The sequence below is a fragment of the Oncorhynchus masou genome, chromosome 5 (assembly GCF_036934945.1).
Source record: "Oncorhynchus masou masou isolate Uvic2021 chromosome 5, UVic_Omas_1.1, whole genome shotgun sequence".
Classification (NCBI taxonomy): domain Eukaryota; kingdom Metazoa; phylum Chordata; class Actinopteri; order Salmoniformes; family Salmonidae; genus Oncorhynchus; species Oncorhynchus masou.
This window is the reverse complement of record NC_088216.1, coordinates 4,509,821-4,535,763: the sequence shown is the minus strand read 5'-3', so window position 1 is coordinate 4,535,763 and position 25,943 is coordinate 4,509,821. Positions and strand designations below refer to the sequence as shown.

At 41.3% G+C, this 25,943-nt stretch overlaps 1 protein-coding gene across 1 annotated transcript; it reads left to right on the top strand.

Moving 5' to 3' along the window:
• Nucleotides 1-887: 887 nt before the first annotated feature.
• On the top strand, nucleotides 888-23,110 carry LOC135531055 (adhesion G protein-coupled receptor E2-like). The gene is made up of 4 exons (XM_064959192.1): nucleotides 888-1,233; nucleotides 12,246-12,479; nucleotides 16,223-16,344; nucleotides 20,652-23,110. The coding sequence occupies exons 1-4, from the start codon at nucleotides 1,203-1,205 to the stop codon at nucleotides 20,655-20,657; spliced, it is 393 nt and encodes a 130-aa protein (XP_064815264.1). The 5' UTR covers nucleotides 888-1,202; the 3' UTR covers nucleotides 20,658-23,110.
• Nucleotides 23,111-25,943: the final 2,833 nt, after the last annotated feature.

Sequence of the window (25,943 nt, the reverse complement as noted above, 5' to 3'; positions counted from 1 at the left end):
AGTAGGCCTGAGGCAACACACCTAGTAGGCCTGAGGCAACACACCTAGTAGGCCTGAGGCAACACAACTAGTAGGCCTGAGGCAACACACCTAGTAGGCCTGAGGCAACACACCTAGTAGGCCTGAGGTAACACACCTAGTAGGCCTGAGGCAACACACCTAGTAGGCCTGAGGCAACACACCTAGTAGGCCTGAGGCAACACTCCTAGTAGGCCTGAGGCAACACACCTAGTAGGCCTGAGGCAACACGCCTAGTAGGCCTGAGGCAACACACCTAGTAGGCCTGAGGCAACACACCTAGTAGGCCTGAGGCAACACTCCTAGTAGGCCTGAGGCAACACACCTAGTAGGCCTGAGGCAACACTCCTAGTAGAACTGAGACAACACGCCTAGTAGGCCTGAGGCAACACACCTAGTAGGCCTGAGGCAACACACCTAGTTGGCCTGAGGCAACACACCTAGTAGGCCTGAGGCAACACACCTAGTAGGCCTGAGTTAACACACCTAGTAGGCCTGAGGCAACACACCTAGTAGGCCTGAGGCAACACACCTAGTAGGCCTGAGGCAACACACCTAGTAGGCCTGAGTTAACACACCTAGTAGGCTTAACATGATGAGGGAGAGGAAGATAAGAAGAAGAAGAGAGAATGGGGTGAAATAGAAAGAGTGAGAGAAGGAGAGAGAGAGGGAGAGAGTGATAAGGTGAGAACAGAGAGGGGTAGTGTAGAGAGAGTGAGACAGAGAGAGAGAGAGGAAGGATAGAGAGGGGGAGATAAGGTGAAAAACAGAGAGGGGAGGGGGGTGAAGAAGAGGTGAAACAGAAAAAGAGAACAAGGAGAGAGAGAGAGAGAGAGATAAGGGTGAAACAGAGAGAAAGGGGGAAGAGTGTGAACAAGAGAGAGAAGAGGCGTTCTCTAACAGAAAGGGGTAGAGGAGAGGAGAGCAAAATAGTTGTTTTCTATCTCCGTGGATCTCACACTTGTTGTTTCACCACAAGAGAGGGAATATTTTTTTTATTTTTCTTCTGTTCATGTTATCACCACTGATCATACAGAATAAAAACCTTGTGAAACTGGGGTTTTCTTCAATCTGAACTCAACAGTAAAACAGATTTAATCTTAGACTGATTCTTCTTGTGGGACTAGTTTTATTAGGATCCTACAAGTTGTCTGGTGTGGATATAATACCAGTCTGTCTCTGAGATGGGGTCCAGAACTCTTCTACTTGTTCTGGGTGAGTATAACGTTCTATATCTTTGGAACTTGACTATCTTGTGTTTGGGTGTGTTTGTCCGTGTGTGTGTGTGTGTGTGTGTGTGTGTGTGTGTGTGTGTGTGTGTGTGTGTGTGTGTGTGTGTGTGTGTGTGTGTGTGTGTGTGTGTGTGTGTGTGTGTGTGTGTGTGAAAAATAAATAGAAAGGTGGTATTTCATAAATCGTTGTCAGTTGTAGTTGAATGGCTACAGAATATTTGTAACCATTTACCAACCATGAACCAACCATTTACCAACCATGGATATAGAGTGAATGTTACAACCCTATCTAAGACATGTATAAACTACAAGACTATCTACAATTATATTCTGAACAAACACGATCCAGAGCATCCCAAACAGGCTCAATGAGTGACATGCCTGGTGAATAATGCAGGCCATGGAACAACAGGGACATTTTCAGTTTCAGTTCCTTGCAACATGGGGCAGTGCATCATTATTCTGAAACAGGAGGTCATGGCTGAATGGCACAACAATAGGCTTCAGGATCTCATCAATGTACCTCTGTGTATTCAAGTGGCCATCAATAAAATTCAATTGCGTTCGTCATCCCGAACTTATGACTGCCCATAACATAACCCCACCGCCACCATGAGGCACTGTGTTCACAATGTTGACATCAGCAAACCACTCCCTAACATGACGTCATACATGTAGTATGTGGTTGTTAGGCTTGTTGGGCGTACTGACAAATTCTATAAAAGTATGTTGGAGGCTTATAGTAGAGAAATGAAGATTCAATTCTCTGGCAACAGCTCTGGTGGACATTCCTCAAGTCAGCATGCCAATTACGCACTCCCTCAAAACTTGAGAATTCTGTGGCATTGTGTTGTGTGACAAAAGTGGACATTTTAGAGTGGTCTTTTATTGTCCCCAGCACAAGGTGCAGCTGTGTAATGATCATACTGTTTAATCAGCTTCTTGATATGCCAAACCTGTCAGGTAGATAGATTATCGGGGCAAAGGAGAAACTCTCACTTACAGGGATGTAAACAAATTTGTGAAAAGAATTTGATAGACACATTTTTTTGTCCATGTGGAAAATTTCTTGGATATTTAATTTAATTTCATGAAACTTGGGACCAACACATTACATGTTGCATTTATATTTTTGTTTAGTAGTTTATTGACAGTTTTAGTGTGTGTAGACAGTTTTAGTGTGTGTAGACAGTTTCAGCGTTTATTTTTTATTTTTTATTTTTTTATTTCACCTTTATTTAACCAGGTAGGCTAGTTGAGAACAAGTTCTCATTTGCAACTGCGACCTGGCCAAGATAAAGCATAGCAGTGTGAACAGACAACACAGAGTTACACATGGAGTAAACAATTAACAAGTCAATAACACAGTAGAAAAAAATTGAGTCTATATACATTGTTTGCAAAAGGCATGAGGTAGGCAAATAATTACAATTTTGCAGATTAACACTGGAGTGATAAATGATCAGATGGTCAGGTAGAGATATTGGTGTGGAAAAGAGCAGAAAAGTAAATAAATAAAAACAGTATGGGGATGAGGTAGGTAAAAATGGGTGGGCTATTTACCGATAGACTATGTACAGCTGCAGCGATCGGTTAGCTGCTCAGATGTTTGAAGATGCAGATGTTTGAAGTTGGTGAGGGAAATAAAAGTCTCCAACTTCAGAGATTTTTGCAATTAATTCCAGTCACAGGCAGCAGAGAACTGGAAAGAAAGGCGGCTAATTGAGGTGTTGGCTTTGGGGATGATCAGTGAGATACACCTGCTGGAGCGTGTGCTACGGGTGGGTGTTGCCGTCGTGACCAGTGAACTGAGATAAGGCAGAGCTTTACCTAGCATGGACTTGTAGACGACCTGGAGCCAGTGGGTCTGGCGACGAATATGTAGCGAGGGCCAGCCGACTAGAGCATACAGGTCGCAGTGGTTGGTGGAATAAGGTGCTTTAGTGACAAAACGGATGGCACTGTGATAAACTGCATCCAGTTTGCTGAGTAGAGTGTTGGAAGCTATTTTGTATATGACATCGCCGAAGTCGAGGCTCGGTAGGATAGTCAGTTTTACTGGGGTAAGTTTGGCGGCGTGAGTGAAGGAGCTTTGGACAGTTTTAGTGTTTATAGACAGTTTTAGTGTTTATAGACAGTTTTAGTGTGTATAGACAATTTCAGTGTTTATAGACAGTTTTAGTGTGTATAGACAATTTCAGTGTTTATAGACAGGTTTAGTGTGTATAGACAGTTTTATTGTGTATAGACAGGTTTAGTGTGTATAGGCAGTTTTAGTGTGTATAGACAGTTTCAGTGTGTATAGACAGGTTTAGTGTGTATAGACAGTTTTAGTGTGTATAGACAGTTTTAGTGTGTATAGACAGGTTTAGTGTGTATAGACAGTTTTATTGTGTATAGACAGTTTGGCAGTAGTCAGACGTCAGCTTCTGTTATGTTATACTAGGCTTTGGTATGTAGTTTTATGTTATATGTTAAGATAAGATAACATCATAATATACGTTAGCTACTATATTATGTTGTGCTATATAAGTTAATATATGTTATTGTATGTGTCACTATACTGTATGTAAGACACTTTCAGGTAGTTATGCTATGGATGTAGTACTATGTTCAGGTAGTTATGTTATGGATGTAGTTCTATGTTCAGGTAGTTATGTTATGGATGTTATGGATGCAGTACTATGTTCAGGTAGTTATGTTATGGATGTAGTACTATGTTCAGGTAGTTGTGTTATGGATGTAGTTCTATGTTCAGGTAGTTATGCTATGGATGTTATGGATGTAGTACTATGTTCAGGTAGTTATGTTATGGATGTTATGGATATAGTTCTATGTTCAGGTAGTTATGTTATGGATGTTATGGATGTACTGCTATGTTCAGGTAGTTATGTTATGGATGTTATGGATGTAGTACTATGTTCAGGTAGTTATGTTATGGATGTAGTTCTATGTTCAAGTAGTTATGTTATGGATGTTATGGATGTAGTACTATGTTCAGGTAGTTATGTTATGGATGTTATGGATGTAGTACTATGTTCAGGTAGTTATGTTATGGATGTTATGGATGTAGTACTATGTTCAGGTAGTTATGTTATGGATGTTATGGATGTAGTTCTATGTTCAGGTAGTTATGTTATGGATGTTATGGATGTACTGCTATGTTCAGGTAGTTGTGTTATGGATGTAGTACTATGTTCAGGTAGTTGTGTTATGGATGTAGTACTATGTTCAGGTAGTTGTGTTATGGATGTAGTTCTATGTTCAGGTAGTTATGCTATGGATGTTATGGATGTAGTACTATGTTCAGGTAGTTATGTTATGGATGTTATGGATGTACTGCTATGTTCAGGTAGTTATGTTATGGATGTTATGGATGTAGTACTATGCTCAGGTAGTTATGTTATGGATGTAGTTCTATGTTCAAGTAGTTATGTTATGTATGTTATGGATATAGTTCTATGTTCAGGTAGTTATGTTATGGATGTTATGGATGTACTGCTATGTTCAGGTAGTTATGTTATGGATGTTATGGATGTAGTACTATGCTCAGGTAGTTATGTTATGGATGTAGTTCTATGTTCAAGTAGTTATGTTATGGATGTTATGGATGTAGTACTATGTTCAGGTAGTTATGTTATGGATGTTATGGATGTAGTACTATGTTCAGGTAGTTATGTTATGGATGTTATGGATGTAGTACTATGTTCAGGTAGTTATGTTATGGATGTTATGGATGTAGTTCTATGTTCAGGTAGTTATGTTATGGATGTTATGGATGTACTGCTATGTTCAGGTAGTTGTGTTATGGATGTAGTTGTATGTTCAGGTAGTTGTGTTATGGATGTAGTTCTATGTTCAGGTAGTTGTGTTATGGATGTAGTACTATGTTCAGGTAGTTGTGTTATGGATGTAGTACTATGTTCAGGTAGTTGTGTTATGGATGTTATGGATGTAGTTCTATGTTCAGGTAGTTATGTTATGGATGTTATGGATGTAGTACTATGTTCAGGAAGTTGTGTTATGGATGTAGTTGTATGTTCAGGTAGTTGTGTTATGGATGTAGTTCTATGTTCAGGTAGTTGTGTTATGGATGTAGTACTATGTTCAGTTAGTTGTGTTATGGATGTAGTACTATGTTCAGGTAGTTGTGTTATGGATGTTATGGATGTAGTTCTATGTTCAGGTAGTTGTGTTATGGATGTAGTTCTATGTTCAGGTAGTTGTGTTATGGATGTAGTTCTATGTTCAGGTAGTTGTGTTATGGATGTAGTTCTATGTTCAGGTAGTTGTGTTATGGATGTAGTACTATGTTCAGGTAGTTGTGTTATGGATGTAGTTCTATGTTCAGGTAGTTGTGTTATGGATGTAGTTCTATGTTCAGGTAGTTGTGTTTTGGATGTAGTTCTATGTTCAGGTAGTTGTGTTATGGATGTAGTTCTATGTTCAGGTAGTTGTGTTATGGATGTAGTACTATGTTCAGGTAGTTGTGTTATGGATGTAGTTCTATGTTCAGGTAGTTGTGTTATGGATGTAGTTCTATGTTCAGGTAGTTGTGTTATGGATGTAGTACTATGTTCAGGTAGTTGTGTTATGGATGTAGTACTATGTTCAGGTAGTTGTGTTATGGATGTAGTTCTATGTTCAGGTAGTTGTGTTAAGGATGTAGTACTATGTTCAGGTAGTTGTGTTATGGATGTAGTTCTATGTTCAGGTAGTTGTGTTATGGATGTAGTTCTATGTTCAGGTAGTTGTGTTATGGATGTAGTACTATGTTCAGGTAGTTGTGTTATGGATGTTATGGATGTAGTACTATGTTCAGGTAGTTGTGTTATGGATGTTATGGATGTAGTTCTATGTTCAGGTAGTTATGTTATGGATGTAGTACTATGTTCAGGTAGTTGTGTTATGGATGTTATGGATGTAGTACTATGTTCAGGTAGTTGTGTTATGGATGTACTGCTATGTTCAGTGAGTTGTGTTATGGATGTACTGCTATGTTCAGGTAGTTGTGTTATGGATGTCATTCTATGTTCAGGTAGTTGTGTTATGGATGTAGTTCTATGTTCAGGTTGTTGTGTTTTGGATGTAATCAAATCAAATCAAATCAAATTTTATTTGTCACATACACATGGTTAGCAGATGTTAATGTGAGTGTAGCGAAATGCTTGTGCTTCTAGTTCTGACAACACAGTAATAACCAACAAGTAATCTAACTAACAATTCCAAAACTACTCTCTTATACACACAAGTTTAAGGGGATTAAGAATATGTACATAAAGATATATGAATGAGTGATGGTACAGATAGGCAAGATACAGTAGATGGTATCGAGTACAGTATATACATATGAGATGAGTATGTAAACAGAGTGGCATAGTTAAAGTGGCTAGTGATACATGTATTACATAAAGATGCAGTAGATGATATAGAGTACAGTATATACGTATACATATGAGATGAATAATGTAGGGTATGTAAACATTATATTAGGTAGCATTGTTTAAAGTGGCTAGTGATATATTTTACATCATTTCCCATCAATTCCCATTATTAAAGTGGCTGGAGTTGAGTCAGTGTGTTGGCAGCAGCCACTCAATGTTAGTGGTTGCTGTTTAACAGTCTGATGGCCTTGAGATAGAAGCTGTTTTTCAGTCTCTCGGTCCCAGCTTTGATGCACCTGTACTGACCTCGCCTTCTGGATGGTAGCGGGGTGAACAGGCAGTGGCTCGGGTGGTTGTTGTCCTTGATGATCTTTATGGCCTTCCTGTAACATCGGGTGGTGTAGGTGTCCTGGAGGGCAGGTAGTTTGCCCCCGGTGATGCGTTGTGCAGACCTCACTACCCTCTGGAGAGCCTTACGGTTGTGGGAGGAGCAGTTGCCGTACCAAGCGGTGATACAGCCCGCCAGGATGCTCTCGATTGTGCATCTGTAGAAGGTTGTGAGTGCTTTTGGTGACAAGCTGAATTTCTTCAGCCTCCTGAGGTTGAAGAGGCACTGCCGCGCCTTCTTCACGATGCTGTCTGTGTGGGTGGACCAATTCAGTTTGTCTGTGATGTGTATGCCGAGGAACTTAAAACTTACTACCCTCTCCACTACTGTTCCATCGATGTGGATAGGGGGTGTTCCCTTTGCTGTTTCCTGAAGTCCACAATCATCTCCTTAGTTTTGTTGACGTTGAGTGTGAGGCTATTTTCCTGACACCACACTCCCAGGGCCCTCACCTCCTCCCTGTAGGCCGTCTCGTCGTTGTTGGTAATCAAGCCTACCACTGTTGTGTCGTCCGCAAACTTGATGATTGAGTTGGAGGCGTGCGTGGCCACGCAGTCGTGGGTGAACAGGGAGTAAAGGAGAGGGCTCAGAACGCACCCTTGTGGGGCCCCAGTGTTGAGAATCAGCGGGGTGGAGATGTTGTTGCATACCCTCACCACCTGGGGGCGGCCCGTCAGGAAGTCCAGTACCCAGTTGCACAGGGCGGGGTCGATACCCAGGGTCTCGAGCTTGATGACGAGCTTGGAGGGTACTATGGTGTTAAATGCCGAGCTGTAGTCGATGAACAGCATTCTCACATAGGTATTCCTCTTGTCCAGATGGGTTAGGGCAGTGTGCAGTGTGGTTGAGATTGCTTCGTCTGTGGACCTATTTGGGCGGAAGGCAAATTGGAGTGGGTCTAGGGTGTCAGGTAGGGTGGAGGTGATATGGTCCTTGACTAGTCTCTCAAAGCACTTCATGATGACGGAAGTGAGTGCTATGGGGCTATAGTCGTTTAGCTCAGTTACCTTAGCTTTCTTGGGAACAGGAACAATGGTGGCCCTCTTGAAGCATGTGAGAACAGCAGACTGAGATAGGGATTGATTGAATATGTCCGTAAACACACCAGCCAGCTGGTCTCCGCACGCTCTGATTGTGCGGCTGGGGATGCCTTCTGGGCCTGCAGCCTTGCGAGGGTCAACACGTTAAAATATTTTACTCACCTCGGCTGCAGTGAAGGAGAGACCGCATGTTTTTGTTGCAGGCCGTGTCAGTGGCACTGTATTGTCCTCAAAGCGGGCAAAAAAGTTATTTAGTCTGACTGGGAGCAAGACATCCTGGTCCGTGACTGGCTGGTTTTCTTTTTGTAATCCGTGATTGACTGTAGACCCTGCCACATACCTCTTGTGTCTGAGCCGTTGAATTGAGATTCTACTTTGTCTCTATACTGATGCTTAGCTTGTTTGATTGCCTTGCGGAGGGAATAGCTGCACTGTTTGTATTCGGTTATGTTTCCAGTCACCTTGCCCTGGTTAAAAGCAGTGCTTTCCGCTTTCAGTTTCACGTGAATGCTGCCATCAATCCACGGTTTCTGGTTTGGGAATGTTTTAATCGTTGCTATGGGAACGACATCTTCAACACACGTTCTAATGAAGTTGCACACCGAATCAGCGTATTCGTCAATGTTGTTGTCTGACGCAATACGAAACATATCCCAGTCTACGTGATGGAAGCAGTCTTGGAGTGTGGAATCAGATTGGTCGGACCAGCGTTGGACAGACCTCAGCGTGGGAGCTTCTTGTTTTAGTTTCTGTCTGTAGGCAGGGATCAACAAAATGGAGTCGTGGTCAGCTTTTCCGAAAGGAGGGCGGGGCAGGGCCTTATATGCATCGCGGAAGTTAGAATAACAATGATCCAAGGTTTTGCCAGCCCTGGTTGCGCAATCGATATGCTGATACAATTTAGGGAGTCTTGTTTTCAGATTAGCCTTGTTACAATCCCCAGCTACATTGAATGCAGCCTCAGGATGTATGGATTCCAGTTTGCAAAGAGTCAAGTAAGAGTCAGAGGCATCGATGTGTCTGCTTGGGGGGGAATATATACGGCTGTGATTATAATCGAAGAGAATCCTCTTGGTAGATAATGCGGTCGACATTTGATTGTGAGGAATTCTAAATCAGGTGAACAGAAGGATTTGAGTTCCTGTATGTTTCTGTGATCACACCACGTCTCGTTAGCCATAAGGCATACGCCCCCGCCCCTCTTCTTAGTAGAAAGATGTTTATTTCTGTCGGCGTGATGCGTGGAGAAACCAGCTGGCTGCACTGACTCCGATAGCATCTCTCCAGTGAGCCATGTTTCCGTGAAGCAAAGAACGTTACAGTCTCTGATGTCCCTCTGGAATGCTACCCTTGCTCGGATTTCATCAACCTTGTTGTCAAGAGACTGAACATTGGCGAGAAGAATGCTAGGGAGTGGTGCACGATGTGCCCGTCTCCGGAGTCTGACCAGAAGACCGCCTCGTTTCCCTCTTTTACGAAGTTGTTTTTTTTGGGTAGTACTATGTTCATGTAGTTATGTTATGGATGTAGTACTATGTTCCGGTAGTTGTGTTATAGATGTTATGGATGTAGTTCTATGTTCAGTTTGTTGTGTTATAGATGTTATGGATGTAGTTCTATGTTCAGGTAGTTGTGTTATGGATGTAGTTCTATGTTCAGGTAGTTGTATTATAGATGTAATAATATGTTCAGGTACTTGTGTTATGGATGTTATGGATGTAGTACTATGTTCAGGGTATGTTCTGTTATTTATTACTGTTAGAATATCACTTTTTCCAGGAAGCAACACAGTAACAGGACTGACACTAGTTGGCTATTTAGAGTCCCTGAATTAGTCAGAGCTGGGTTCAAATACTACTCAATATATTTTGCAAACAGTTAATCTGGGCTTAATTCAGTTTGCCTGGCGTAATTGAACCAATATAATAGTGTCTACAGTACAAACCCTGCCCATACAGCACTTCAGACAGGCTAGAAATGAAAGGATCTGAAATGTTTTAAATAGTATTTGAACCCAGGTCTGATACAAGGACAGATTTCTCTACTTCTTCGCCTTAACTTCGTGAGCATAGCCTTGCTATTGAGAAAGACCGCCGAAAGCAGATCTGGCTCTCAAGAGAAGACTATGTGCACATTGCCCACAAAATGAGGTGGAAACTGAGATGCACTTCCTAACCTCCTGCCCAATGTACGACCATATTAGAGACAAATATTTCCCTCAGATTACACACAAATAATTTGAAAACAAATCCAATTGTCTTAAACTCCCATATATACCGCAGTGTGAAATCACAGCAGCTGTAAAGGAGGGTAACTGGTGGCAGTGAACCACAGCAGCTGTAAAGGGGGGTAACTGGTGGCAGTGAAATCAGGTGCAGAAGAACTCGGTAATAACCGGAGCAGTTTCATTCAATAAATAACCAACATGGATACAAAACCCAACGTGCACCAGTCAACATGTGCACAAGCACTTACAACAAACAATACCACACAGAGACATGGGGGGAACAGAGGGTTAAATACACAACACGTAATGAGGGGAATGAGAACCAGGTGTGTAGGAAAACAAGACAAAACAAATGGAAAATGGAAAGTGGATCGACGATGGCTAGAAGACCGGCGATGCCGACCGCCCGAACAAGGAGAGGGACCGACTCCTTGTCGAAGTCATGACAGCAGCAAGATTTGTGACCTGTTGCCAAAAGAAAATGTAACCAGTGAATAACAAACACCATTGTAAATACAACCTATATACATGTTTATTTATTTTCCCTTTTGTACTTTAACTATTTGCACATCACCACAACACAGTATATTACCATAATATGACAGAGGGGAGAGGGAGAGAGAGATCAAGTGGGGAGGGGTGAGAGAGGGGGAGAGAGAGAGAGATCAAGTGGGGAGGGATGAGAGAGGGGGAGAGAGAGATCAAGCGGGTAGGGGTGAGAGAGGGGGAGTGATAGTGATATATATACATTTTCATGATGATGTGGCCGAGACACTTTTCTTCTTTAAAGTCAAAAATCTTAACAACTTTACTGCTGACATGCAAAACATAATGAAACAAATACCAAAAGATAGTTTTTGAGTGATATTCCCATTTACGTTTAGTAACCAAGTTATAATATCTCTGTCTTCTCTACTATACATCAGTTTAGTAACCTAGTTACAATATCTCTGTCTTCTCTCCTATACTTCAGTGTAGTAACCTAGTTATAATATCTCTGTCTTCTCTACTATACATCAGTTTAGTAACCTAGCTATAATATCTCTGTCTTCTCTACTATACTTCAGTTTAGTAACCTAGTTATAATATCTCTGTCTTCTCTCCTATACTTCAGTTTAGTAACCTAGTTATAATATCTCTGTCTTCTCTCCTATACATCAGTTTAGTAACCTAGTTATAATATCTCTGTCTTCTCTCCTATACTTCAGTTTAGTAACCTAGTTATAATATCTCTGTCTTCTCTGCTATACATCAGTGTAGTAACCTAGTTATAATATCTCTGTCTTCTCTCCTATACTTCAGTTTAGTAACCTAGTTATAATATCTCTGTCTTCTCTACTATACATCAGTGTAGTAACCTAGTTATAATATCTCTGTCTTCTCTCCTATACTTCAGTTTAGTAACCTAGTTATAATATCTCTGTCTTCTCTCCTATACTTCAGTTTAGTAACCTAGTTATAATATCTCTGTCTTCTCTACTATACATCAGTTTAGTAACCTAGTTATAATATCTCTGTCTTCTCTCCTATACATCAGTTTAGTAACCTAGTTATAATATCTCTGTCTTCTCTCCTATACATCAGTTTAGTAACCTAGTTATAATATCTCTGTCTTCTCTCCTATACATCAGTTTAGTAACCTAGTTATAATATCTCTGTCTTCTCTCCTATACATCAGTTTAGTAAACTAGCTATAAAAAAGTATTTTCCTAGTGATTATACCCATGTTGTTATAATGCACTAGCCTATGGAACAGAGTGCCATTTGGGATGAACAAATTGTTGAAAAAAATAATAAAAATAATTGCATCCCAACGAGGTCCAGAGTGCTGTGGTGTTGACAGGGATGGGAATGACGCTAAGCCGAGGCTGGGCTAGTAAGAAACTGGTTGAATTATTCTCTCTGTTTCTCTGTCTCTGTCTCTCTGTCTCTCTCTGTCTCTCTGACTCCTCACAGGTCTTCATTTCACTCTTCTGGGGAACCTAGAGGCCAGAGATTGCGGCCTGGGCTTCACAGCCAAGGGTCAACAATGTGTTGATAGAGATGAGTGTAAAGAGTGGGACAGTAACCCACCCTGTGGAAGTAAAGCTGCATGTTACAACACACAGGGGAGCTTCTACTGTCAGTGTCAACCTGGGTTCAGATCCACAACATCTTTCAAGTTTACTCCTTTCGCTGGGGACTGTAAGGGTGAGGATTCACATGTCTGAGTGTGTGTGTGTTGTGTGTGTGTTGTGTGTTTGTGTGTGTGTGCTGTGTGTGTGTTGTGTGTGTGTGTTGTGTGTGTGTGTGTGTTGTGTGTGTGTTGTGTGTGTGTGTGTGTGTGTGTTGTGATATTATTCTATGTGTAGGTGGGGAGGGGGGAGGATAATGATATTATTCTATGTGTAGGTGGGGAGGGGGGAGGATAATGATTTTATTCTATGTGTTGGTTGGGAGGGGGGTGGATAATGATTTTATTCTATGTGTAGGTAGGGCAGAGGGAGGGGGGTGGATAATGATATTATTCTATGTGTAGGTAGTGAGGGGGGTGGATAATTATATTATTATATGTGTAGGTGGGGAGGGGGGTGGATAATGATATTATTCTATGTGTAGGTAGGGAGGGGGTGGATAATGCTATTATTCTATGTGTAGGTAGGGAGGGGGGGGTGGATAATGATATTATTCTATGTGTAGGTAGGGAGGGGGTGGATAATGATATTATTCTATGTGTAGGTAGGGAGGGGGGTGTATAATGATATTATTCTATGTGTAGGTGGGGAGGGGTGTGGATAATGATATTATTCTATGTGTAGGTAGGGAGGGGGTGGATAATGCTATTATTCTATGTGTAGGTAGGGAGGGGGGGTGGATAATGATATTATTCTATGTGTAGGTAGGGAGGGGGGTGGATAATGATATTATTCTATATGTAGGTAGGGAGGGGGGGTGGATAATGATATTATTCTATGTGTAGGTGGGGAGGGGGGATAATGATATTATTATATGTGTAGGTGGGGAGGGGGGAGGATAATGATATTATTCTATGTGTAGGTGGGGAGGGGGAGGATAATGATATTATTCTATTTGTAGGTTGGGAGGGGTGTGGATAATGATATTATTCTATGTGTAGGTGGGGAGGGGTGTGGATAATGATATTATTCTATGTGTAGGTAGGGAGGGGGTGGATAATGCTCTTATTCTATGTGTAGGTAGGGAGGGGGGGGGTGGATAATGATATTATTCTATGTGTAGGTAGGGAGGGGGTGGATAATGATATTATTCTATGTGTAGGTAGGGAGGGGGGGGTGGATAATGATATTATTCTATGTGTAGGTGGGGAGGGGTGATAATGATATTATTCTATGTGTAGGTGGGGAGGGGGGATAATGATATTATTCTTTGTGTAGGTGGGGGGGGGGTTGGATAACGATATTATTCTATGTGCAGGTGGGGAGGGGGGATAATTATATTATTATATGTGTAGGTGGGGAGGGTGATGGATAATGATATTATTCTATGTGTAGGTAGGGAGGGGGGAGGGGGTGGATAATGATATTATTTTATGTGTAGGTGGGGAGGGGGGTGATAATGATATTATTCTATGTGTAGGTAGGGAGGGGGTGGATAATGATATTATTCTATGTGTAGGTGGGGAGGGGAGGATAATGATATTATTCTATGTGTAGGTGGGGAGGGGGAGGATAATGATATTATTCTATGTGTAGGTGGGGAGGGATCATGATGTCATTCTATGGGTAGGTGGGTAGGGGTGATAATGATATTATTCTATGTGTTGGTGGGGAGGGGTGATAATGATACTATTCTATGTGTAGGTGGGGAGGGGGGTTATGATATTATTCTATGTGTAGGTGGGGAGGGAGGATAATGATATTATTCTATGTGTAGGTGGGGAGAGAGGATAATGATATTATTCTATGTGTAGGTGGGGAGTGGAGGAAAATGAAATTATTATATGTGTAGGGGGGGAGGGGGGTGGATAATTATATAATTCTATGTGTAGGGGGAGGGGGAGGGGGGTGGGGGTGGAGAATGAGATTATTCTAAGTGTAGGTGGGGAGGGGTGTGATAATGATATTATTCTATGTGTAGGTGGGGAGGGGTGATAATGATATTATTCTATGTGTAGGTGGGGAGAGGCGTTATGATATTATTCTATGTGTAGGTGGGGAGGGGGGATAATGATATTATTCTATGTGTAGGTGGGGAGGGGAGGATAATGATATTATTCTATGTGTAGGTGGGGAGGGGAGGATAATGATATTATTCTATGTGTGGGTGGGGAGGGGTGATAATGATATTATTCTATGTGTAGGTGGGGAGGGGAGGATAATGACATTATTCTATGTGTAGGTGGGGAGGGGAGGATAATGATATTATTCTATGTGTGGGTGGGGAGGGGTGATAATGATATTATTCTATGTGTAGGTGGGGAGGGGAGGATAATGATATTATTCTATGTGTAGGTGGGGAGGGGTGATAATGATATTATTCTATGTGTAGGTGGGGAGGGGTATGATAATGATATTATTCTATGTGTAGGTGGGGAGGGGTGATAATGATATTATTCTATGTGTAGGTGGGGAGAGGCGTTATGATATTATTCTATGTGTAGGTGGGGAGGGGGATAATGATATTATTCTATGTGTAGGTGGGGAGGGGAGGATAATGATATTATTCTATGTGTAGGTGGGGAGGGGAGGATAATGATATTATTCTATGTGTGGGTGGGGAGGGGTGATAATGATATTATTCTATGTGTAGGTGGGGAGGGGAGGATAATGACATTATTCTATGTGTAGGTGGGGAGGGGAGGATAATGATATTATTCTATTTGTAGTTGGGGAGGGGGGATAATGCTATTATTCTATGTGTAGGTGGGGAGGGGGGTAATGATATTATTCTATGTGTAGGTGGGGAGGGGGGAGGATAATGATATTTGTCTATGTGTAGGTGGTGAGGGGGTGATAATGATATTATTCTATCTGTAGGTGGGGAGGGGTGTGATAATGATATTATTCTATGTGTAGGTGGGGAGGGGTGATAATGATATTATTTCATGTGTAGGTGGGGAGGGGGGATAATGATATTATTCTATGTGTAGGTTGGGAGGGGTGATAATGATATTATTCTATGTGTAGGTGGGGAGGGGAGATAATGATATAATTCTATGTGTAGGTATGGAGGGGGGAGGGGGTGGATAATGATATAATTCTATGTGTAGGTATGGAGGGGGGAGGGGTGATAATGATATAATTCTATGTGTAGGTATGGAGGGGGGAGGGGGTGGATAATGATATAATTATATGTGTAGGTTGGGAATCAATGGAGGAGGTGTTACGGTGTCACTGGATGAGAGGTTTAGGATTTACTGGAGGAGAGGTTAGGGATTTACTGGAGGAGAGGTTAGGGATTTACTCGAGGAGAGGTTAGGGATTTACTGGAGGAGAGGTTAGGGATTTACTGGAGGAGAGGTTAGGGATTTACTCGAGGAGAGGTTAGGGATTTACTGGAGTAGAGGTTAGGGAATTACTGGAGGAGAGGTTAGGGATTTACTGGAGTAGAGGTTAGGGAATTACTGGAGGAGAGGTTAGGGATTTACTGGAGTAGAGGTTAGGGATTTATTGGAGTAGAGATTAGGGAATTACTGGAGGAGAGGTTAGGGATTTACTGGAGGAGAGGTTAAGGAGTCACTGGAGGAGAGGTTAGGGATTTACTGGAGGAGGGTTAGGGATTTACTGGAGGAGAGGTTAGGGATTTACTGGATGAGAGGTTAGGGAATAACTGGAGGAGGGGTTAGGGAATCACTGGAGGAGTTTAGGGAATCACTGGAGGAGGGGTTAGGGAATCACTGGAGGAGGGGTGAGTTATTTACTCTTGGAGAGGTGAGGGATTCACTGCTCTTTCAATATATTCCCTTCTCTCTTCAGACATCGATGAGTGCCAATATACACCTCAGGTTTGTGGCAGCAATGCCATTTGCCTCAACACCATTGGGAGCTACCACTGCCGGTGTCAACCTGGGTTCAGATTCTCTAATCACACTGGGAAGGTGAGTCCACAAGATGGCATCATTATGTGTGTGTTTTGTCTTGATTTATTGATTAATTGATTGACTGATTTAGTTTGAAACATCACTACATAATGTACATATGTATTTATGGGCAGATTTTATAGAGTCCATAGAGTCTATAGCATTTATTTTTATATAGACTATTGAGAAAATGGATTCTAAGAGACTAAAGATGCCTTAGTGACAATAGATACTATAGAGACTATAGGGACAATAGCTACGAAGGCATCCACAGAGACTAAAGCATTTATGTCTATATAGACTTTTGAGACTATCGATAGTGAGGGACTAAAGATACTAAAGAGACTATAGAGACTGTAGAGGAACCGCAGAAGAAGGTAACGACAAGAGAATGGTTGAAGATGCATAAGGAGTAACCAGGGGGATTACTGGGTGTGTTGGGGAACAGGGCTAAGTGAATGTGGATGTGAGAGTGGAAATGACAGGTTAAGATGATTGACATTTGGATATTAAGAGATTGAAATGTGGATATTAACAGATTGATATTTGGAAAATAATTGATAAGCTGAAGTTTTGAATTTTGAATAATAAGAGATATTATTTGTACTGAGTAAATGAGAGTTTCCAGGGAACTAGACTCAGTGTGAAAGAGGTGTGTGTATGAATGAATACCCCAACCAGTTCTGTGAGCTGAGTTTTTAACATTATATAGGGATGCTGCGTGATGTGAAGATATGAAAGGAGAAGTTACTATTACCGAATATACTGTATGAATATTATACTGAGGTACTGGAGATGTGATGATGTAACAATGTATGTAGAGTATAATGGGTTACTAGAGATGTGACGATGTAACAATGTATGTAGAGTATAATGGATTACTAGAGATGTGATGATGTAACAATGTATGTAGAGTATAATGTGTTACTAGAGATGTGATGATATAACAATGTATGTAGAGTATAATGTGTTACTAGAGATGTGATGATGTAACAATGTATGTAGAGTATAATGTGTTACTAGAGATGTGATGATATAACAATGTATGTAGAGTATAATGGATTACTAGAGATGTGATGATGTAACAATGTATGTAGAGTATAATGTGTTACTAGAGATGTGATGATGTAACAATGTATGTATTGTATAATGGGTTACTAGAGATGTGATGATGTAACAATGTATGAATATTATCCTGAGTTACTAGAGATGGGATGATGTAACAATGTATGAATATTATACTGAGTTACTAGAGATGTGATGATGGAACAATGTATGAATATTATACTGAGTTACTAGAGATGTGATGATGTAACAATGCATGAATATTATACTGAGTTACTAGAGATGTGATGATGTAACTATGTATGAATATTATACTGAGTTACTAGAGATGTGATGATGTAACAATGCATGAATATTATACTGAGTTACTAGAGATGTGATGATGGAACAATGTATGAATATTATACTGAGTTACTAGAGATGTGATGATGGAACAATGTATGAATATTATACTGAGTTACTAGAGATGTGATATTGTAACAATGCATGAATATTATACTGAGTTACTAGAGATGTGATGATGTAACAATGTATGAATATTATACTGAGTTACTAGAGATGTGATGATGGAACAATGTATGAATATTATACTGAGTTACTAGAGATGTGATGATGTAACAATGCATGAATATTATACTGAGTTACTAGAGATGTGATGATGTAACAATGTATGAATATTATACTGAGTTACTAGAGATGTGATGATGGAACAATGTATGAATATTATACTGAGTTACTAGAGATGTGATGATGTAACAATGCATGAATATTATACTGAGTTACTAGAGATGTGATGATGTAACAATGTATGAATATTATACTGAGTTACTAGAGATGTGATGATGGAACAATGTATGAATATTATACTGAGTTACTAGAGATGTGATGATGTAACAATGCATGAATATTATACTGAGTTACTAGAGATTTGTTAATGTAATATGTTATTAGTGACTTTCAGATAGCACTTTAACAACGTGGTGTCTTAGTATTTTGAAGTGTTTTTGAATACAAGGTCACATGAGGAAAAGAGGAATTGAGACTCATCATATTAGAGGCTGCCATCTGTTGTTTGGGTTAAAGATAAGCTTCCTGTGGACAAATAGATGATCTGCCAGTGAAAATGAACAGAACTCACTGAACTCAAACAGGCTGTAAGGGACATTTGGGGCAGAAAGAATAGACAGTACAAGTCAAAAGTTTGGACACGCCAAATCATTCAAGGGTTTTCTTTATTTTAACTATTTTCTACTATCAAATAACACATATGGAATCATGTAGTAACCAAAAAAGTATAAAAGAAAGAAAAAAAATTGAGAAGCCGCCCTTGTGTTGATGACAGCTTTGCAAACTCTTTGCAGTCTCTCAAATATCTTCATAGTCACCTGGAATGCATGTCAATGAACAGGTTTGCTTTGTTAAAAGTTCATTTGAGGAGGCAGTGGTGGTATACAGAATATAGCCCTATTTTGTAAAAGTCCAAGTCCACATTATGGCAAGAACAGCTCAAATAAGCAAAGGGAAGCGACAGTCCATCATTACTTTAAGCTGTGAAGGTCAGTCAATGTGGAACATTTCAAGAACTTTGAAAGTTTCATCAAGTGAAGTCGCAACAAACATCAAGCACTATGATGAAACTGTCTCTCATGAGGACAGCCACAGAAAAGGAAGACCCAGAGTCACCTCTGCTGCAGAGGATAAGTTCATTACAGTTAACTGTCTCTCATGAGGACAGCCACGGGAAAGGAAGACCCAGAGTTACCTCTGCTGCAGAGGATAAGTTCATTACAGTTAACTGTCTGTCATGAGGACAGCTACAGAAATGGAAGACCCAGAGTCACCTCTGCTGCAGAGGATAAGTTCATGAGGAGACTGCATGAATCAGGCCTTCATGGTCAGATTACTGCAAATAAACCACTACTAAATTAAACCAATAATAAGAAGAGATTTGCTTGCACCAAGAAACACAAGCAATAGACATTAAACGGATGAAAATGTGTCCTTTGGTCTGATGAGTCCACATTTGAGTTTTTTGGTTCCAACCGCCGTGTCGTTGTGAGACACAGAGTAGGTGAACGGATGATCTCTGCATGTGTGGTTCCCATCGTGAAGCATGGAGGAGGAGGTGTAATGGTGTGGGGTGCTTTGCTGGTGATACGGTCTGTGATTTTTTTTAGAATTCAAGGCACACTTAACCAGCATGGCTACCACAGCATTCTGCAGTGATACACCATCTAATCTGGTTTGCACTTAGTGGGACTATCATTTGTTTTTCAACAGGACAATGACCCAACACACCACCAGGCTGTGTAAGGGCTATTTGACCAAGAAGGAAAGTGACAGAGTGCTGCATCCTGGCCTCCACAATCACCCGACCTCAAACCCAATTTACATTGCTTGGGATGAGTTGGACCGCATAGTGAAGGAAAAGCAGCCAACATGTGCTCAGCATATGTGGGAACTCCTTCAAGACTTTTGGAAAAGCATTCGAGGTGAAGCTGGTTTAGAGAATGTCAAGAGTGTGCAAAGCTTCTATCAAGGCAAAGGGTGGCAACTTTGAAGAATCTAAAACATAAAATATATTTAGATTTGTTTAAAACCTTTTTAGTTACTACATGATTCCATATGTGTTATTTCATAGTTTTGATGTCTTCACTTTTATTCTACAATGTAGAAAATAGTCAAAATAAAGAAAAACCCTTGAATGAGTAGGTGTGTCCAATCTGTGGACTGGATCTGCATGTCATTGCAACAGGTTAAAAATGATTTGATTCCAAGAAAGGAGCTCTGGGATTGTTTACTTTAGAAGGTGCCTATTCTGCTTAATGGGACACTGTATCATCTGAAGTGTCTAAAGTATGATTCTGTTTAATGGGACACTGTATCATCTGAAGTATGATTCTGTTTAATGGGACACTGTATCATCTGAAGTGTCTAAAGTATGATTCTGTTTAATGGGACACGGTATCATCTGAAGTATGATTCTGTTTAATGGGACACGGTATCATCTGAAGTATGATTCTGTTTAATGGGACACTGTATCATCTGAAGTATGATTCTGTTTAATGGGACACGGTATCATCTGAAGTATGATTCTGCTTAATGGGACACTGTATCATCTGAAGTATGATTCTGTTTACACATGGTTTTATCAAGACGTCCCGCCCAAGATGCAATAAGCTCGATTAAGATGAAGACTTTTAGGACTGATTAAGATGTAGCAGAGTGAAAACTAAGTATGTTTATTTTCTTTCTTCCAGTACTGATGTAAAGTCCAATATCCAGTTTTCTGATGAGTTGACCAATGATTTTGTCACGTCTGCTCCTGCTCCCCCTCTCTGACGCTCGAGGTTGCCAGGCGACTCATCATTACTCACACCTCTCACCATCGTTACGCGTCCCAGCGCTTCATCGGACTCACCTGGACTCCATCACGTCATTGATTATCTACCCTATATCTGTCACCCCCTCAAGTTAATTTTTCGTGTCTCCATTGATGTTGTTTTGTTTCTCCTGTCCAGACGCTCTTCCTGTTTTTCATGTCTATTAATCCATTAAATATTCATTCCCTGTACTTACTTCTCGTCTCCCAGCGTCTGGCATCACAGAGCCATTACAGATTGTGTACATTTCCTTTTTAAAGACTTGCTGAAGCATTTGACTTAGGATAACAGTTAGTGAGACTGTAGTTATATACAGTATAAAGATACCTGGATCCGGCTGTTTTTTCATTTGTTTTTATTTAAATTTAACCTTTATTTGACTAGACAAGTCAGTTAAAAACAAAATGTTATTTCCAATGATGCCCTAGGAACAGTGGGTTAACTGCCTTGTTCAGGGGCAGAACAACATATATATTTTCTTTCAGCTCCGGAGATTCGATCTAGCAACCATTCGGTTATTGTCCCAATGCTCTAACCACTAGGCTACATGCCACCCCTTAGGATACCTATCTCCTCTCTTGGGTAGGGGGTAGTATTTTCACCTCCTGATGAAAAGCATGCCAAAGTAAATTGCCTGTTACATAATCCCAGAATTTAGGATATGCATATAATTAGTAGATTTGGATAGAAAACACTCTAAAGTTTCCAAAACTGTTAAAATAATATGCCTGTGATTATAACAGCACTGATATGGCAGGTGAAAACCTGAGAAAAATCCATCCAGGAAGTGGAATTGTTTTCATGTGGTTTTTCATTTAAATAGTTTGTCTGGTTTCAGGCTTTTATTTTGAAAAACGACGTGTTAAAAGCCATTTCAACAGTTTTAACCTCTTGAAACTCCCCATCCCGGATCCGGGATCGTGACTAAAGCCTCAGGCTCATTAGCATAACGCAACGTTAACGATTTCTGAAAATCGCAAATAAAATTAAAATAATGCGTTTGCTCTCAAGCTTAGCCTTTTCTTAACAACACTGTCATCTCAGATTTTCAAAATATGCTTTTGAACCATAGAAATGGACTAATTTGTGTAAGTGTATGCAAAGCTAGCATAGCATTTTGTGTAGCATGTAGCACGCAACATTTTCACAAAAGCCAGATAACCAAATAAATAAAATCATTTACCTTTGAAGAGCTTCTGATGTTTTCAATGAGGAGACTCTCAGTCACATGCCAAATGCGCAGTGTTTCCTTAAAGCGTCTGTGTGTAGGAGAAATCGTTCCGTTTTCTACATTGCGCCTGGCTACTGAAACGAACCGAAAATGCAGTCACCTACAACGTAAAACTTTTTCCGGATTAACTACATAATATCCACCGAAACATGGCAAACGTTGTTTGGAATCAGTCCTCAAGGTGTTTTTTCACATATCTCTTCATTGACATGCAGTTCGTGGAAGCTTGCTTTCCTCTCTGTATTCCTTGGAAAAATACTGGCAGGTGACTTTTGCGCACCAATTTCGGCGCAGGACACCGGGCGGACACGTGGTAAATGTGGTCTCTTATGGTCAATCTTCCAATGATCTGCCTACAAATACGTCACAATGCTGCAGACACCTTGGGGAAACGACAGAGAGGGTTGATTCATTCCTCTTGCGTTCACAGCCATATAAGGAGATCATGACAAACAGAGCCTCAAAAATCCTTGTCATTTCCTGGATGCCATCTCATCTTGGTTTTGCCTGAAGCTCACGTTAAAGGGCACGCACAGAGAAGATCTTTGTATTTCTGGACACGTCAGGGTGTTTTCTTTCGAACAGTAGCAATTATATGCATAGTCGAGCATCTTTTTGTGACAAAATATCTTGTTTAAAACGGGAACGTTTTTCATCCAAAAATGAAATTGCGCCCCTAGAGTTCCAAGAAGTTAACAATAGTTATCACAATGTCATACAAGGAGGGAAAATGTTGCTGTCTGAAGAGGTAGCATTGAATTGTACACAGCATCTCCTCTCACTCAGGTGACTGTGACCTCCTCCTCAGACCAATTGACAGTACGCCCAGAACATTGTTCTGGGAACCAAAATGAGTATCTCAGTTTCAAGGTCCCAGATTTGAGAGAAGAACCCTTGCTAGTTATCAGTCAGTCAGTCACTTGCAGGAACCAACGTTGCATAATGAAACATGTAAATCATGCTTATATGAATTGTGTGGATAGCCGTATATTAGAGAACTAACGGGACTGTCCCGGCAGAGCTCCTGACCGATGTGAACTATGCATGGTGTTTGTTGGAACCTCTCCAGCTTGCTGATAATAAAGAATGATTCATTTAAGTTTGACTTTGAGTCCCTGGTGGTAATTTCCACGACAACGCAAATAATATTATGTTGTCACATCAGCACGGCAATGGTTGTAATGGATACCCTGTTTGGTTTGTGCAAGTGTGATTGATAGGTGAGAACGGCATGTTTGTGTGTCCGTGTGTGTGTGTTTGTGTGTCTGTGTGTGTGGCAAGGGCTCAACATGCTTTGTGTGTGTCCACTACAGATGAGGATGTGTGTGTGTATTTGTGCATCCGTGTGTGTGTGTGTGTGTGTGTGTGTGTGTGTGAGTGTGTGTGTGTGTGTGTGTGTGTGTGTGTGTGTGTGTGTGTGTGTGTGTGTGTGTGTGTGTGTGTGTGTGTGTGTGTGTGTGTGTGTGTGTGTGTGTGTGTGTGTGTGTGTGTGTGTGTGTGATGCGAGTATCTCAGCTCAGCTTGTGTGTGTGTGTGTGTCCACTACAGATGAGGATGAGTGTGTGTGTGGGTTCCCTCGGTGCGCAGCCCTCTGGGCATGTGCACAAACACACCTGGTCGATACACCTGTCTGTCAGGGCTTAGTAACAACAGTAACAACACTGCGCCCGGCACAGATGAGACGGCTGAGGCCATGCTAGCCCTGACCCCTGATGCCTGCCCTGATTACTGACCCCCGACCTCTAACCCCCCCAACACCGTTTTTTTGGCCACATTCCAATCCAGACATCTGCCTGAACTCACAGCTGTACCCATCACGTGATATAGCAGCAATCTGATGCCTGACTGAGCTGTAAGTCCAGAACAGACTGTGGGAGGAGCACAGTACAACATAGAGCCATGACTACATGGAACTCTATTCCACATCAAGTAACTCACGCCAACAGTAAAGTTTGATTAAAAAATAAATACACCTTATGGAACAGCGGGGACCGTACCCTAAACCAGTTGGAACGTGACCCCATACCCTGAACCAGTTGGAACGTGACCCCGTACCCTAAACCAGTTGAAACTGATCTGAGTGTGGTGCTTATATTACAGTAGGGACTTTCCTCTGTTGCTGTAGATACCGTTATTCCACTAGCAGCTTCCTCTTTCTAGTCATGAGGCCCAAATGACACCCTCTTCCCTGTATAGTGCACTACATTAGACCAGGGCCCTATTCCCTGTATAGTGCACTACATTAGACCAGGGCCCTATTCCCTGTATAGTGCACTACATTAGACCAGGGCCCTATTCCCTGTATAGTGCACTACATTAGACCAGGGCCCTATTCCCTGTATAGTGCACTACATTAGACCAGGGCCCTATTCCCTGTATAGTGCACTACATTAGACCAGGGCCCTATTCCCTGTATAGTGCACTACATTAGACCAGGGCCCATAGTGCACTGTATTATAGGTTGTCATTTTTGATGCATGCTAGGATGGTTACCATGGTAAAATTTCCTCACTGGTGTGCTGTGGGTTTCTGGGTGTTTTAATCTCCACCTCAACTTCCTCTCTGTCTCATGTCTTCATTTATAACTTAGTTTGTTAGTTCGTATAACTTAGTTCAAACAGACAGGTCATTCATTCACCTGACCACACGACTAAACAGTAGTCAAGCTGCGTCAAAATTAGGGCCTGTAAAACCTGCCTTGTTGACAGTGTTGTTAAGAAGGTAGAAACTAGGGCCTGTAGGACCTGCGTTGTTGACAGTGCTGTTAAGAAGGTAGAAACTAGGGCCTGTAGGACCTGCGTTATTGACAGTGCTCTTAAGAAGGTAGAAACTAGGGCCTGTAGGACCTGCCTTGTTGACAGTGCTGTTAAGAAGGTAGAAACTAGGGCCTGTAGGACCTGCCTTGTTGACAGTGTTGTTAAGAAGGTAGAAACTAGGGCCTGTAGGACCTGCGTTGTTGACAGTGCTGTTAAGAAGGTAGAAACTAGGGCCTGTAGGACCTGCCTTGTTGACAGTGCTGTTAAGAAGGTAGAAACTAGGGCCTGTAGGACCTGCCTTGTTGACAGTGCTGTTAAGAAGGTAGAAACTAGGGCCTGTAGGACCTGCCTTGTTGACAGTGTTGTTAAGAAGGTAGAGCAACACTTTATTATGGACGGACTTCTCCCCATCTTAGCTACTGTTGTATCAATATGTTCTGACCATGACAGTTTATTATCCAGGGTTACTACATGCAGTTTAGTCACCTTCACTTGCATAATTTCAACATTATGCATTTGAAGATTTATTTGAAGTTTAGGGTTTGGTGAATGATTTGTCCCAAATATAATGCTTTTAGTGTTTGAAATATTTATGACTAAATTATTCCTTTCTTCCCATTTTGAAAGTCACTGCAGCTCTTTGTTAAGTGTTGCAGTTATTTCAGGCTCTGTAGTAGCAGACATACACAGTGTTGTGTCATCCTCATGCATAGACCCACTGGCTTCACTCAAAAGTGTGGCAACTGCTCGGCCTCCGACCACAAGGCCCTACAGAGTGTTGTAACGGCTTTCTTCCTGGGAAGGAGAGACGGACCAAAACGCAGCGTGGTTGTAGTTCATGGTTTTTAACAAGAAAACTCAACATGAACATAATACAAAACAATAAACGTGGCAAAACTGAAACAGTCCTAACTGGTGCAGAAAACACTAAGACAGGAAACACTAAAGGACTATGGTCAGAACGTGACAGTACCCCCCCCCAACATGCAGACTCTGACCGCACAACCTAAACCTATAGGGGAGGGTCTGGGTGGGCATCACCCCATCATAGTCTTTGTCCACCTCCTTAGCGTCCCTTGAATGGCGACCCTCACCGCCGACCTTGGCCTAGTAACCCAAAGGGCCCCACTGGACTGAGGGGTGCCTCATTACTGAGGAAGCTCAGGACTGAGAGATAGCTCA